This window comes from Chiloscyllium punctatum, chromosome 4, assembly GCF_047496795.1.
Source record: "Chiloscyllium punctatum isolate Juve2018m chromosome 4, sChiPun1.3, whole genome shotgun sequence".
NCBI classification, from domain to species: domain Eukaryota; kingdom Metazoa; phylum Chordata; class Chondrichthyes; order Orectolobiformes; family Hemiscylliidae; genus Chiloscyllium; species Chiloscyllium punctatum.
Genome location: NC_092742.1, coordinates 54,463,440 through 54,478,761, shown reverse-complemented (window position 1 = coordinate 54,478,761; position 15,322 = coordinate 54,463,440). Strand labels below are relative to the sequence as shown.

General features: G+C 40.9%; 1 protein-coding gene across 1 annotated transcript in view; it reads right to left on the bottom strand.

Annotated features, from left to right (window-relative positions):
* Positions 1-15,322, bottom strand: part of cgrrf1 (cell growth regulator with ring finger domain 1) — a 33,601-nt gene that overhangs the window by 6,496 nt on the left and 11,783 nt on the right. Inside the window, exons 3-5 of the mRNA XM_072568749.1 lie at positions 14,380-14,557; positions 12,664-12,811; positions 11,695-11,802 (exon numbers count right to left, since the gene is read on the bottom strand). Of these exons, the coding sequence (XP_072424850.1) occupies positions 11,695-11,802; positions 12,664-12,811; positions 14,380-14,557 (434 nt within the window). The remainder of the gene's footprint in view (positions 1-11,694; positions 11,803-12,663; positions 12,812-14,379; positions 14,558-15,322) is intronic.

Genomic DNA, 15,322 nt, shown 5'->3' with positions numbered 1-15,322 from the left:
GCAAAGTAAGGATTGCAGAGGGATTCATTTAAGAAATGTAAATATGCCTATGTTGAAATATAATTCTGAAGCAATCATGCATAATGCTACAAAATGAGTTTACCTACAGATATCCACACCAATGAGCTCCAAATTTTTACTTAAATCACAACAGAGGCCAAATATCTCCTCACAAAAGAGCAGGTATCACCAGGCTGCTCTCAGCTGTGACTCAAACTAATTCACAGCAACTATAGCAACTTCAAGGGAATAAATCTCACACCCACCTTCTAAAAGGTACCTGGGGAAGAACATGATGGTCAAAATAAGTAATTTTAAAAGTACAGCATTCATAATATGAATATTTTGAAATTTAAAAATTGTTAGTTTTTATGTTCGTACATAAATGAAAAATAACCATTTAATAAAAGACATGGAAGCAAGCCAATGAAGAATCCAATTAGTCTATCAAGAAGCTTGACAGAATCTAAGTTGAATTTAATAAACTAACTAAATGTTTAATGTTTCTTAATACATTTAAAACTATACAGTGCCAAATGGCTCATTAACCAAAGTCTGAATCATACATACAACCAAGATCACGGGTTCCAATCAGAGTCTGTTCAGATTCATGTAATTGAAGCAGCAGTATGAATATAATTGGTTTAATAAAATTACAGTTGATTACATCATGAACTATTTTGTTTAACATACCTTGTCAACTCTTAAAACAACCAAAACTAATCCCACTGTCCTGTACTCTCAGTCCCATCTGCTCCAATTGCTCACATGGTATTCCCTGACGAGAAGAGGGTGGTTTGCAAGCCTAGAACTGTTTTACTTGGGATACCTGCACAGATAAAAGCCATTCACTCACCCAGTCCATGGCGGTGTTTTATACAGCGCTCAAACATCCTCCCCAAAACCTTCACATAAACCAACCATGAAAACAACCTATCATTTTCTCATCTGCTCATGGAGCTCACCCATAAATACACCTATACCACTCACACCAACCACTCCTTGTGGTAGCAAGCTGCACATTTCCACCACTCTTTGGACAGTGCTTTTTCTGAACTCTTGACTGGATTTCTTGGTATCTTATACTTATGATCACTACTTATGCTCTGCCTCACAGAGAAAACATTATTTCTGTAACCACTATGTCCGAACTACTCATATTTTAGAAGTCTCCAAATAGGTCACTTCTCAGCCGACATTATTCCAAAGAAAGAGATCCAGTCTGTCAATCCTTTCCTGACACACTAACTCATTTATTTCTTGTATCACCATCGTAAGTATTCCCTGCATCCCTTATTATGCTGCATTATAATTTTAATATTGTGCCCAAACCTGCAGGTGTTCTCTCGTGTGTGATTGAACTAAACTTCAATACAGGCTGAGCATAATCTACCAACTTTCAATTCCTTTTCTGTAAAAGTAAACTCTAGGGTATGGCTTGTCTTTTGCTAAAGAAAAGACATGATCTTGCTAACCCACAGTGCAGCATGTGTTTGTAGTCCAAGATCACTTTGCATAGAATCCTCTCTTTTAGAAGACAAGTGTGGTGCCGCACCTAAAGTAGGAAGTACATCCACTCACAGGTAGCTTAGATCGATTTTATGTGATTCTGTTCTTCTCAGGCCATTGCATGCGCAAGCAGAACATTAAATCTTCTGAGCATTTTCCAGGAGCATCACTCAACCTCTGCTGGGCTCCTGCTACTTGCCCCTGGAAATATCTGAGAGCAGACTTGTCTGCACATTCCAACTACACATGCCTGGATGTTCTGCAGGTCATGAGAGAGAGAAGGGATGTACTGCTTTTGACAGCAGGCAACATGAGGCCACCCCAACCAAAGACTGCCACTTTTTTGTTTCAGTAGGAGCAAAAATGGGAGTGTCGACCAGGAGTCTGATGGAAAGGTGAATCACTGATTTGAAAACTTACCTCGTGAATAGGTGGAGAGCACGCTGAACAGGAGTGGACATGGGACTGCTGAATAAGTAATATATTTGGGTGGTTGCATTACACTACTTAGGCAGTATCTCCCACCCATCCTCATCCTCTAACCAAAAAAAAAAGTTCTGTGCGCCAGATTGGTAAGGTAACCAGTTTTTAAAAGTTTTTCAACAGTCTCTTTGGCAATTTAGAATAGTGGGAATGGAGGTTAGAACAGTTGAATTTAGAATGTGGGAGGTAGCAGTCACCAGTAATGTCCCTGCTGACTTCCACTGCAGGAAGTGCACCCAACTCCAACTCCTTGAAAAGTGGAGCTGGAGTTGGATGAACTTCGGATCATTTGGGATGTAGAGGGGGTTACAGGGATAGTCATCCTCAGCTGCAAGACAAAGGCAGCTGGGTTACAGTTGGGGACAGAGAGAGAGAGAGAGAGAGATAGAGAGAGAGAGAGATAGAGAGGGAGAGAGATAGAGAGGGAGATAGAGATAGAGAGAGAGAGATAGATAGATAGATAGAGAGAGAGAGAGAGAGATAGATAGAGAGAGAGAGAGATAGATAGAGAGAGAGAGAGATAGAGAGAGAGAGAGAGATAGAGAGAGAGAGAGATAGAGAGAGAGAGAGAGATAGATAGAGAGAGAGAGAGAGAGAGAGAGAGAGAGATAGAGAGAGATAGAGAGAGATAGAGAGAGATAGAGAGAGATAGAGAGAGATAGAGAGAGATAGAGAGAGATAGAGAGAGATAGAGAGAGATAGAGAGAGATAGAGAGAGATAGAGAGAGATAGAGAGAGATAGAGAGAGATAGAGAGAGATAGAGAGAGATAGAGAGAGATAGAGAGAGAGTAGTGAAGTCAGAAATGATGTTTCAAGTTCGCAAGAGCTCACCGGCAAGCAGGAAGGTAGTTTGAGGTGTCTCTACTTCATCACCAGGAGCATCCGGAATAAGGTGGGCAAAGTTGCAGCATGGGTTGGCACCTGGGACTTCAATGTTGTGGCCATTTCGGAGAAATGGGTAGAGTAGGAATGGTTGTTGCAGGTTCTGAGATTTAGATGTTTCACTAAGAACATAGAAGGTGATAAAAAGAGGAGGAGGTGTGACGTTGTTAATCATGGACAGTATTATGGTGGCAGAAAGGACGTTTGAGGATTCGTCTACTGAGGTAGTATGGGCTAAGGTTAGAAACAGGAAAAGAGAGGTCACCCTGTTGGGAGTTTTCCAAAGGCCTCTGAATAGTTCCAGAGATGTAGAGAAAAGGATAGCAAAGATAATTCTAGACAGGAGCAAGAGTGACAGGTTAATGGTTATGGAGGACTTTAACTTTCCAAATATTGACTGGAAATATTATAGTTCGAGTACTTTAGATGAGTCAGCCTTTGTCCAATGTGCGCAGGATGGTTTCTTGACACAGTATGTAGACAAGCCAACAAGGAGCGAGGTCACATTGGATTTGCTACTGGTTAATGAACCTGGTCAGGTGTTAAAGATTTGGAGGTCAGGGAGCACTTTGGTGATAGTGACCACAATTCGCTTATGTTTACTTTAGCGATGGAAAGGGATAGGTATATACCACAGGGCAAGAGTTATTGCTGGGGGAAAGGCAATTATGATTCGATTAACCAAGTTTTAGGATGCATAGGATGGGGACAGAAACTGCAGGGGATGGACATAATTGAAATGTGGAGCTTATTCAAGGAATAGCTACTACGTGTCCTTGATAAGTATGTACCTGTCAAGCAGGAAGGAAGTGGTCGAGCGAGGGAACTATGGTTTACTAAAGAAGCTAAATCTCTTGTCAAGAAGAAGGCAGCGGCTTATGTTAGGATTAGAGTTGAAGGCTCAGTTAGGGTGCTTGAGAGTTACAAGTTAGCCAGGAAAGACCGAAAGAGAGAGCTAAGAGTAGCTAAGAGGGGACATGAAAAGTCATCGGCAATTAGGATCAAGGAAAACCCTAAAGCTTTCTATAGGTATATCAGGAATAAAAGAATTATTAGAAAAAGATTAGGGCCAGTCAAGGACAGTAGTGGGAAGTTGTATGTGGAATCTGAGGAGGTAGGGGAAGGCCATAATGAATATTTTTCATCAATATTCATACTGGAAGAAGACAATGTTGTCAAGGAGAATATGGAGATACAGGCTACTCGACTGGATGGGCTGGAGGTTCACAAGGAGGCGGTGTTAACAATTCTGGAAAGTGTGAAAGTAGGTAAAAGTCCTCTGGGCCGGATGGGATTTGTCCTAGGATTCTCTGGGAAACCAGGGAGGAGATTGCAGAGCCTTTGGCTTTGATCATTCTGTTGTCATTGTCTACAGGAATAGTACCATAAGACTGGAGGATAGCAAATGTTGTCCCCTTGACCAAGAAGGAGTAAAGTCAACCCTGATAGTTATAAACCAGTGAGCCTTACTTCGGTTTTGGGTAACATGTTGGAAAAGGTTATAGGAGATAGGATTTCTAATCATCTAGAGAGGAATAAGTTGATTAGGGATACTTAACATGGTTTTGTGAAAGGTAGGTCATGCTTCCAACCTAATTGATTTCTTTGAGATGGTGACCGAACAGTTGGATGAGGGTAAAGCGGTTGATGTGGTGTATATGGATTTCAGTAAGGCATTTGATAAGTTTCCCCACAGAAGGCTATTGAACAAAGTACAGAGGCATGGGATTGATGATGATTTAGTAGTTTGGATCAGAAATTGGCTAGCTGAAAGAAGACAGAGGGTGGTGGTTGTTGAGAAATGTTCATCCTGGAGTACAGTTACTAGTGGTGTACCATAAGAATCTGTTTTGGGGCCACTGCTGTTTGCCATTTTTATAAATAACCTAGATGAGGGCATAGAAGGATGGGTTTGTAAATTTGCAAATGACACTAAGATCGGTGGAGCTGTGGATAGTGCTGAAGGATGTTGCAGGTTATAGAGGGACATAGTAAACTACAGAGCTGGGCAGAGAGGTGGCAAATGGAGTTTAATGCAGAAAAGTGTGAGGTGATTCACTTTTGGAAGGAGTAACAGGAATAAAGAGTACTAGGCTAATGATAAGATTCTTGGTAGTGTAGATGACAGAGAGATCTCAGTGTCCATGTATACAGATCCCTTAAAGTTATAACCCAGGTTGATAGGTTTGTTAAGGCTACATACGGTGTGTTAGTTTTTATTGGTAGAGGGATTGAGTTTCAAAGCCATGAGGTCATGCTGCAGCTGTACAAAACTCTAGTGCAGCCGCACTTGGGGTATTGTGTGCAGTTCTGGTCAGCTCATCATAGGAAGGATGTGGAAGCTTTGGAAAGAGTGCAGAGGAGATTTACTAGGATGTTGCCTGGTATGGAGGGATAGTCTTATGAGGAAATGCTGAGGGACTTGAGATTGTTTTCGTTAGAGAGAAGAAGGTTGAGAGGTGACTTAGTTGAGACATAAGATAATCAGAGGGTTAGATGAGGGCTCTCAGTGAGCGCAACTTTCCTCAGATGGTGATGGCTGGCTCGAGAGGACACAGTGTTAAATTGAGGGGTGATAGATATAGAATAGATGTCAGAGGTAGTTTCTTTACTCAGAGTAGTAGGGGCGTGGAATGCATTGCCTGCAACAGCAGTAGACTCACCAATTTTAAGGACATTTAAATGGTCATTGGATAAACATATGGATGAAAATGGAATAGCATAGATTAGATGGGCTTTAGATTAGTTCCACAGATTGGCGCAACATTGAGGGCTGAAGGGCCTGTACTGCGCTGTAATATTCTATGTTCTATCAAGGTTGCTGCCTTAGCTTTAATTACTAACTTCACACATAGGGGCATGAAGCATCGGAAGTTATTCAATGAAGCAGACTGTCACATACAAGACTGGGTGCCAGCTAAAGTTCCTTATAATTTTTCTTGTGATTGCGTGAACCTGAGGTCTGTGCACGGTATTGGCTTCCAAAAGTGGAATTCACGAATCTGTATGCTGATCAGTGTGCACGGAGCTTCCTTGAGGCCGCATGGCTGAGAGGAAGCACAAGTGCCAGGCATCTCCATCATGTGCACTGAATACATCTCAATTCACCAGATACACCGGTGTTGCATATTGGTAATACATACTCATCAGGTTTAACTCACCATCATACCTTCTCACTTTTATCTATTGATGTTCTGTTGAGCATCTCATGTCTGCCCTGGTCACTGTTTTCTGGTTCAGCTATTATGGCTGCCTTGCTTGGGCAGGCTGGCTGGGTCAGATTAGCGGCTTACAGTGCATACTGCACAGGATTGGTTATCAGTGATGCTTCTCATAAGCCTGGGCTGTGTACTGTCTCTTATTCTACCCTCTGTTGACTTTCTTAACCTTCAATTATTCCCTGATATCTTTATTCATCCAGAGAATTTTTGTTAAGTCTGTTCTTTCATTTTAGTGGAACAGGTTTATCACTTTAAATGCTTTGTTTCTGTTCTACATTGTTGCTTGCCATTACTGCCTTTTTCTTTGCAAAGCCTATAACCTCAGCCCCTCAGACTCAGTTTATCCCCAACCTATCTCAAAACATAATATATGACTATTGCAGCAATGTCTTGCCACACATATCTATTTTGGTTTATTCTCATTACCCGTTCCAATAAAATAAAACTTCCCTTATTGAACTATACGTTGGATCAGAAAATCAACAATACACATTGTAGAAACTCCATTCCCTTATTTCCATTAGCTACTTCTGTTCATGAACTCAATGCAGCACAGAAGGAAGCCATTTTGCATATTGTGCCTACACAATGTTGACAAAATCTGACTACATTAATCCCATTTTTCCAGTTTTTGCTTCTGAAGGCTTTGACAGTATACATGAATATCTAAATACTGCTTAAATATCACAAGAGTTTCTGACTGAATCATCCTTCCTGGAAGGGAGTTCCAGATCTTACCAACCTCTAAGTGAAAATATTGCTCCTCAACTCTCCTCTTAGCATTCATAAGCATCTTCCTAGCAAGTAATATTAAGGTAGTGGCAATCTCCCATTTTCTTTAAACAAACCAATTCCCTAACTTGTCTACATTTTCTTCCTTCACTTTCATCATTAGGTAATCTGTAGACGACACCTGCACCTGTGACTAAGTCTTTATTATGTTTTATCCTTATTCACATGGATTTTATTTTTGTCTAATTGTTTTGTCTCTTCCTTTCCAGGTGACGTGAAATATCCCATATCCTTGGATCTGCTAGGCCACACACTTTGGGATTGATATTGTTGGTTACAGAAGATGCTATCTATCCTCTATTATAAAATCGTCTATTACTTTTATAATTCTATTCTAGTTCTTCCCAGTTTGGTCAATGTATCTTACTGGTTGGACACAACCAACATCTGCTAGACCTCTTTTGCAACCTCTTCTGCAACCTCTTCTAAATCCACACTATCCGCATCCCCATCAGTCACACTCTCCGTTTCCTTAAATTCGGCAGTGAACTCATCTCCTTATTTCCAAAGCCTTTCTATTTCCTACAAGGCAAGGTAAGGAGTGTGACGGAATAATCCATCAGCTCCAATAACACTCAAGAAGCTTGACATCATCCAAGACAAACTGCTTGTTTGATTGTTATCACATACATTGCTTTAACCATTCACTCCCTCCAATGCCAACATATAGTCACAGCAATGTGTGCCAGTTACAAGATTGCACCACAGTAACTCGCCAAGTCTCCCTCAAGGATAAGAAAACACACAGTGATGAGGTTTCAAAAAGTGTTGAAACAAGTTAAGTGAGTGGGCAAAAAAATTGGCAGATGCATACAATATTGCAAAGTATGAAATTATCCATCTTGGCAGGAAACCTGAAAATGCAGAATATTATGCAAGCGGATAGAGACTGTAGAATATTGCAGTACAAAGAGACCAGAGCAATTAGGAAGGCAAGTGGAATGTTAGCCCATGTTGCAAGAGGAATAGAGTTCAAGAGTTAGAAAATCTTACTACAACTGAACAGGACATTGGTCAGAATGCATCTGGAGTACCGTGTTCTGTTTCATCTCCTTAGTAAAGGAAAGATTTAACTGCTTCCAAAGCAAGTAGCTGAACAGGCTGGGGCTGTTTTCCCTGGAGTGTTGGAGGCTGAGGGGTGACCTTATAGAGGTTTACAAAATTATGAGTGGCATGGATAGGGTAAATAGGCAAAGTCTTTTCCCTGGGGTCAGGGAGTCCAGAACTAGAGGGTATAGGTTTTGGATGAGATGGGAAAGATATAAGAGTTCTAAGGGGCAACTTTTTCACACAGAGGGTGGGACATGTATGGAATGAGCTGCCAGATGGTGTGGTGGAGGCTGGTACAATTGCAATATTTAAGAGGCATTTGGATGGGTATATGAATAGGAAGGGTTTGGAGGGATATGGGCTGGATGCTGGCAGGTGGGACTAGATTGGGTTGGGGTATCTGGTCGACATGAACGGGTTGAACCGAAGGGTCTGTATCCATGCTGGACATCTCTATGACTCTAAGTATATCTGAGAAAGTCACAACACTGATTCCTGGGATGAAAGGGGCTATTTTATGAAGAAAGGTTAAGCAGACTACTTCTTTATTCATTACAGTTTAGAAGAATAGGAGACAATCAATTGAAATACAAGATACTGATGGGTCCTGATGGAGTAGAAAACATTTCCTCTTGGGGCAGGGGTTTGGGAATCAAGAACTGAGTACAGTTTCAAAATAAAATCTCCCATCATTTAAGGTGAAGATGAACAGGAAGCTTTTCTTTCAGAGCAATGCAAAGTCTTTTTAATTCTCTTCTTTCTTTTCTCAGTCTACTGCTTTGCCAGTCCTTAAGGGCTGAAGATGATTTGTTTCCACTCAGCCAGTGAGTGTGGTGGAGGGTTGTAAACGGGCTGACTGGCAGGTTGCGGGGGGATGGTGGTAGTGGGTTCTGTACTCACTAAATAGTCCAGTAGTCCAATGGAGCCACACACTCTGCCTCAGGTGGGGCAGGTGGGTGAATGGGACACTCTAGATTCTGTGCACTCTTTTCACTTAGCCTCTACGTACTCAATTCAGTGATGTCTTCGCAGAGGCTTCTTCTCCAATTCATGCATTCTAGGGCAAGTGACTCCCACATGTCAGCAGGAATGTTGCATTTATTTAGGGAGGTTTTCAAGACATCCTTGTCCTCTGCCTTGTTGGAGATCACTTACAATTGAAGAGCTTGCTGTAGAGCATTTTTTTAGGAAATTTTTATTAGATTAGATTACTTACAGTGTGGAAACAGGCCCTTCAGCCCAAAAAGTCCACACCGACCCTCCGAAGAGCAACCCACCCAAACCCATTCCCCTATATTTACCCCTTCACCTAACACTATGGGCAATTTAGCATGGCCAATTCACCTAACTTGCACATCTTTGGATCGTGGGAGGAAACCCACACAGACACGGGGAGAATGTGCAAACTCCACACAGACTATTGCCTGAGGTGGGAACTGAACTGTGTCTCTGACGCTGTGAGGCAGCAGTGCTAACCACTGTGCCACCGTGCCGCCCCAAATTGTCTGTTGGGCAACTGGACAATGTGGGGAAAGTGAGGACTGCAGATGCTGGAGATCAGAGCTGAAAATGTGTTGCTGGAAAAGCGCAGCAGGTCAGGCAACATCCAAGGAACAGGAGAATCGACACACTTTCCTCATTCCTGAAGAAGGGCTTATGCTCGAAACGTCGATTCTCCTGTTCCTTGGATGCTGCCTGACCTGCTGCGCTTTTCCAGCAACACATTTTCAACTGGACAATGTGGCCTACTTATCACAGCTGGGTATGCATAACCAGTATCTCGATACTGGGAATACTGGCCAGGGAGCAAACTCTCACATTGATACACTATTCTGCCAGTGGGTGCAGTGTTGTACGACAGCAGTGGACTGGTACAGAACCTTAGTTTTCCGGATGTCCAGTCTGAGGCCTATTCTCTCAAACACCTTGGTGAACATGTTAATAGTGCTTGGTCTCTGCACACTCAAACATCATCTATGTACTACTGCTTGACGAGAGAAGTTGTCTTTTATAGATAGCAGTGGAGGTTGGATGTTTGAATATACTCAAGGGTAAGATACATGGATTTTTGATTAACAAGGGAATCCAGGGTTACAGGAGACAGGTAAGGAAATGGAATTAAGGCCATAATCAAATCAGCCATGAAATTATTGAATCACAGAGTAGGCTCAACAGGCAAGATAACCTATTTTTACTCCTATTTCCTACTATCTTGTGCATTAAACCTAACCCAAAGGAAAATGGCTGTAGTAGTTGGAGATCATAATCTCAGTCCAAGGACATTGCAGCAGGGGGGTTCTCCCTGACACTGTTCTAGACATTGCCTAGCACTTGTGTGATTCAGTTGTTGCTTCCCAGTTACCAATTCAAGCCTGAGTGTCCAAGTCTTATTGCACATGGACATGGACTGTTTCAGTATTTGAGGAGTTGCAAATCTCACTTAACGCTGTGGATTCATGGGTGAACATTCCCACTTATGAAGGGAAGATCATTGATGAAGCTGCTGAAGGTACTTCATAAGTGGGAATGTTCAGGCTTGAATTGGTAACTGGGAAGCAACAACTGAATCACACAAGTGCTAGGCAATGACTATCTTGAACATGAGAATTTGACCACCTCTCCTTGATATTTTATAGAATTATTATTATTGAATTCACCACTATCAACAACCTGGGGATTACTATTGACCAGACACTAAACTGGATCAACTTTATAAGTACTGTAGCTGAGAAGGAGGCAGAATCTGGGAGTTGAGGCAACAAACTAATCTCCTGATTCTCAAAGCCCTGCCCATCATCTACAGTACACAAATCAGGAATGTGACAGAATATCATCCATTTTCATGGATGACCGTAGCTCCATTAATACAAAAACAGCCCATTTTACTAGTATCCCGTCCACAATCTAAACATTCATTCCCTCGACAGAACCTTTCAAACCTGCAATTTCTACCACCTAGAAGGACAAGGGACACATGGGAACACCATCAACTGCCAAGCTATACAGCTTCACGACATATGGCTGTTCCCTCACTACTGCTTGTTTAAAATTCTGAAATTCCCTTCTGAACAACACTCTGGGCGTACCTAAATTACACGGACTGTAATTGTTCATGGTCATGGCTCACTACCACTTTCACAAGGATAATTAGACAAGGGGAAAAAAAAACTCTAGCCTATCCAATAATGAACATGCTGGGTTTTTTTCTTTAAAGAGAAATTTCTGCTTCTTATTTTCAAAAACTAACACTGCACCATGAGGATTTATAATTAGAGGATAAAAAGGTAGGCATAAAGAACTCTTTGGAGAGGACTTAAACCTGCAACCTTCTCTCAGATGGTTTTGTACTGAGCTACAGCAGTCAAAATCTTTAAGTCAATACCTTCTCCCCATTAGGGAACTGAATGCCAGTCTCCCACTTGATGTGCAGCAATATTAACCATGATATTAATAAGGAACCGCAGTTTTAATTGTTACTTTTGCCAATTTCTAAACTCACCTATGCCTTTATTATTTATGCTTAGCAATCAGCAATAATGCTCCTTGCTCTCTCCATAATCAAACAGCTTAATAACAGTCTCTCTCAGGAAACAGTAGAGAAAACAAGCTGAAAATCTTGGCTATAATCTTTATGCATGTAAACCATAATATGGTAGCATTTTACTCTCAAAGGCTCTCTGCAATAAACCTTAGGAGAAATATTAGAATGCATAGTTGATTCCATTCTCCTATAATCATGACAACTGGTGGACCTACCTTAAGGTCATATATGTGACCTTGTGCAGTCAACAGATACTGGTACAAGATTCGGCAGGTGAGTCTGTATTTCTCATCTGGAACATGAATTACTGTAACCATAGAAACCTGAAGATACAGAAGCCACATATATTGTGAAATTTTCCGATTAAAATGTAAACACAGCAACAAAAACATTTAAACAGTTTGGATTTCTAAAAGGTAGTTTGATGGATGATTTACTTAACCAATTGTATCAAGCTGAAGTTTCTGAGTAATTGCACAATACAGCCTGAAATATTTAGTTTAGATTAGATTAGATTCCCTACAGTGCGGAAACAGGCCCTTCGGCCCAACAAGTTCACACCGACCCTCTGAAGTGTAACCCACCCAGATCCATTCCCCTACTAATACACCTATTACTATGGGCAATTTAGAATGGCCAATTCACCTGACCTGCACACCTTTGGACTGTGGGAGGAAACCGGAACACCCAGAGGAAACCCACGTGGCTGAAATCGAACCAGGGTTCCTGGCGCTGTGAGGCAGCAGTGCTAACCACTGAGCCACCGTGCCATCGTGGTCATCAATAGATTCTTAGTTGCAATTTGTAGTCATTTATAAAGTTTCGCTCTAAGCATCCTATAAAAGTAATACAATTTAATATTTCTATGTTCTCTCACTCTCCAAGGCTGCAGAGGGGCACAATTGACTTTCAGCCTTAGACCAACTACAGCAAAAAAAAGAGGGAGGGGGAAAAATGTGAAGGTTTGAAAATTGCAGCACCAAACTGTGGTTTGAATAGTCTGTTAACACAAGGCTGGGATCAGTTACTGCTCCATAAAGCATCACAGGCCTCTAATGCAATGTTACAATAGCCCAGAGTATGTTGCCATCTGCTAAGGAGGTAGACAGTTGGTCAAAAATAAAGTATTTTTCAATTGGTATGTAACCATTTTTATTTTTTTTAAAATCAATTCATATACTTACAATTTCATAAATGTCCCAGTCTTCCTCTTCTGCTAATGTTAACAATGCTACTAGTGGATATCGTGTTCGAGGCAGACTCCCAAAATCTTTTATTGTTAAATATTTAGGTAGCTGAGAGAATTTTTCACTGTCACTCTGTTTTTCAATGCTAGTACAATATGGTAAAGAAATTAATTCTGAAACATATTATCAGTTCAAATTGTAATGTTACAAGACAAATTCACAGTTATTTGAATCTCCGGTTTGTTTTAAAGAAAACAGTTTAGGATGAATTTTCCAATCTCAGCGTGGTTGCCACGCTGTTTGTTTTTAAACAAAATTTTAAAGAAAGAGCACTGCATTTCTAACAGAAGATTCCAGTCAGGGATCCTTCAGAAATGCAGAGTTGCATTTTACGTCTGACAGATCCCGCAAAATGCAGGAGTCAGGAAACAGTAAACCACGTCCCCTTTCTCACAGTTTGTTGCTGTATTCTGAGATTTAAATGTCTAGCTCGCAGATAAACTTTGACAGCTCTTGTGAAAGGGCAAGTGCATTAGATAGATGTGAGATCAAGGTGCCAATGAAGGAGTGCTTTGGGAAAATTGGGTGAGCAGGAGATGTTAGGGAGTGTGAATCCTGCAGCATTTGAGCCCCAGATGGAGATTACTGGGGTTTGGATGTTGGTCAGAGTCCAGGGAGATGTAGTTGGGGATCAGTTTAATAATTACTTGGGTTTTTAAACTAGGTTTTTAATAGTTTATATTTCAGGAATATGGGGACAGAGTAGGCCATTCAGGCTATCAAACTGCTCTGCTATTTAATGTAATCAAATGCTTCAATGCCTCATACCCACACTAACTCTTTATGTCACTGATAAAGATTTTTTCAAAATCAACCTGTACTCTACAAATATTCAAAGACTGAACTTCCATAGCCCTGTGGTACAGAATCCTAAAGATTTACCGCCCTTTGAGAGAAAAGGACACTCTCCTTGTCTTGGTCCTGAATGATATACCCCCAAAAAAATGTCCACTAACCGCCCCCCAACCCAGGAAATCATCCTACCTGCATTAGCACTGTCCATTCCTTGAAGTAGTTCGTAGATTTCAATTAGATCATTTCCCATTCTTTAAAACTCTGGAGAACACAGGCCCAATTTACCCAATCCCCTTCATAGGCCAGCCACATCATCTCAGGACAAAGTCTGGTCAACCTTTATTGCACTCCCTCTGTGGCAACATTTTTGCTGTGGTAAGGAGACCGAAACTACACACAATACTCCGGGCAAAGTCTAAGTTAGCTTCAACTGAAGCAAGACTTCATAACTCCTATAATCTCTCCCAATCTGTGACCCGTGTCAGCTCCATAGCTCCCAAAGATATGTGCACTTATCTAATTCTGACCAACTGTACATCCCAAAGTATCCTCTGTTGCCTGGACCTCCAGGTTTGGGTGCTCTTCCAACACCTTTCTGCTTCTCTACCTGATTTTCTTTCTTTAGAACAATCCTCAAAACCTACTTCTTTGATCAAACTTTAGGTAACCAGAAACTAATATCTGAATGCGGCTCCGTGTCACTCTTGATTAAATGATGGTTGTGACATTTTACTACCCTGAAGGTGCCTCACAAGTCAATTGCTATTTTTGTATGCCATTTGAAATTAGTTAACATTATTAACAACTTTGATAGGTATACAAGACTCAGATTTGTTCAGAAATTTAAAAAAAGGATACAGAAATGTCTCTTGATAGAGATATTGTCTATCTATAGCTTCTTCCAGTTTCTGTGGCACCTTGATTCTGAAGCTGTAAATATGTTTTTGTAATCCTTCGTGAAGTTTATGAACATTACATCCCCAGTAGACAGTCAGAAGGCATTTCTCTATGCAATGAGATTTGAGATTTACTCCACCTGCAAAGATAATGCAGAAACGGTTTCAGACATAGCAAATTATATCCAAAGTATTCTCAGCACAGACTAACTTGTTGAGAAGTACATTAGAAATGTAGTTACTGACAAATTATGTTCTTCATCAGAACTTATAAAGTTAGCACCTTCCAGAAAAGCTCATTTGATTTTGTAAAAGACGGAGTGAATATTGTGATAGTGGAAAGAGAAACAAGGTGAAAATAACTTCCTATATTTCTTGAGCATATTCTTACACCATTATCTCCCGTGCATTGCAGTCAGTCAATAGACTCACATTGGCCACAAGGTACTGCATTCTCAACTTTTTTTCATATAAAACAAACAATGTTGAAAATACAACACTATATCTTGATACAGCAGAAATAGATTTCAATACAACAGGAACAAGGAGGTGGTGACAGTTCTCAATGAGATTGAAGGACGTGAGGCAGGTAGTCATGTTACAGAATAAGGGAAATTTAAAAGAAAAGGCCAGAAACTGGCTGTGACTATGTTGGGCACAGAGACTGTGACTGAAGATTTTTACCTCCTTATCCAACCCAAGAAAAACCTCTCACATCAAAACAAAGAAAGACATCACAAAAGTTCTGAAGTCTTAAAGTTATGTTGAGCCATGTAAATTGGTGCTTATGTTGGAATGATTTACTGTTTAAGAATTATATTGTTTAGAGTCAGAGATTTCCAGCACAGAAACAGACCACAGAAACAACTCATCCATGCCGACCAGATATCCTGACCTAACCTAGT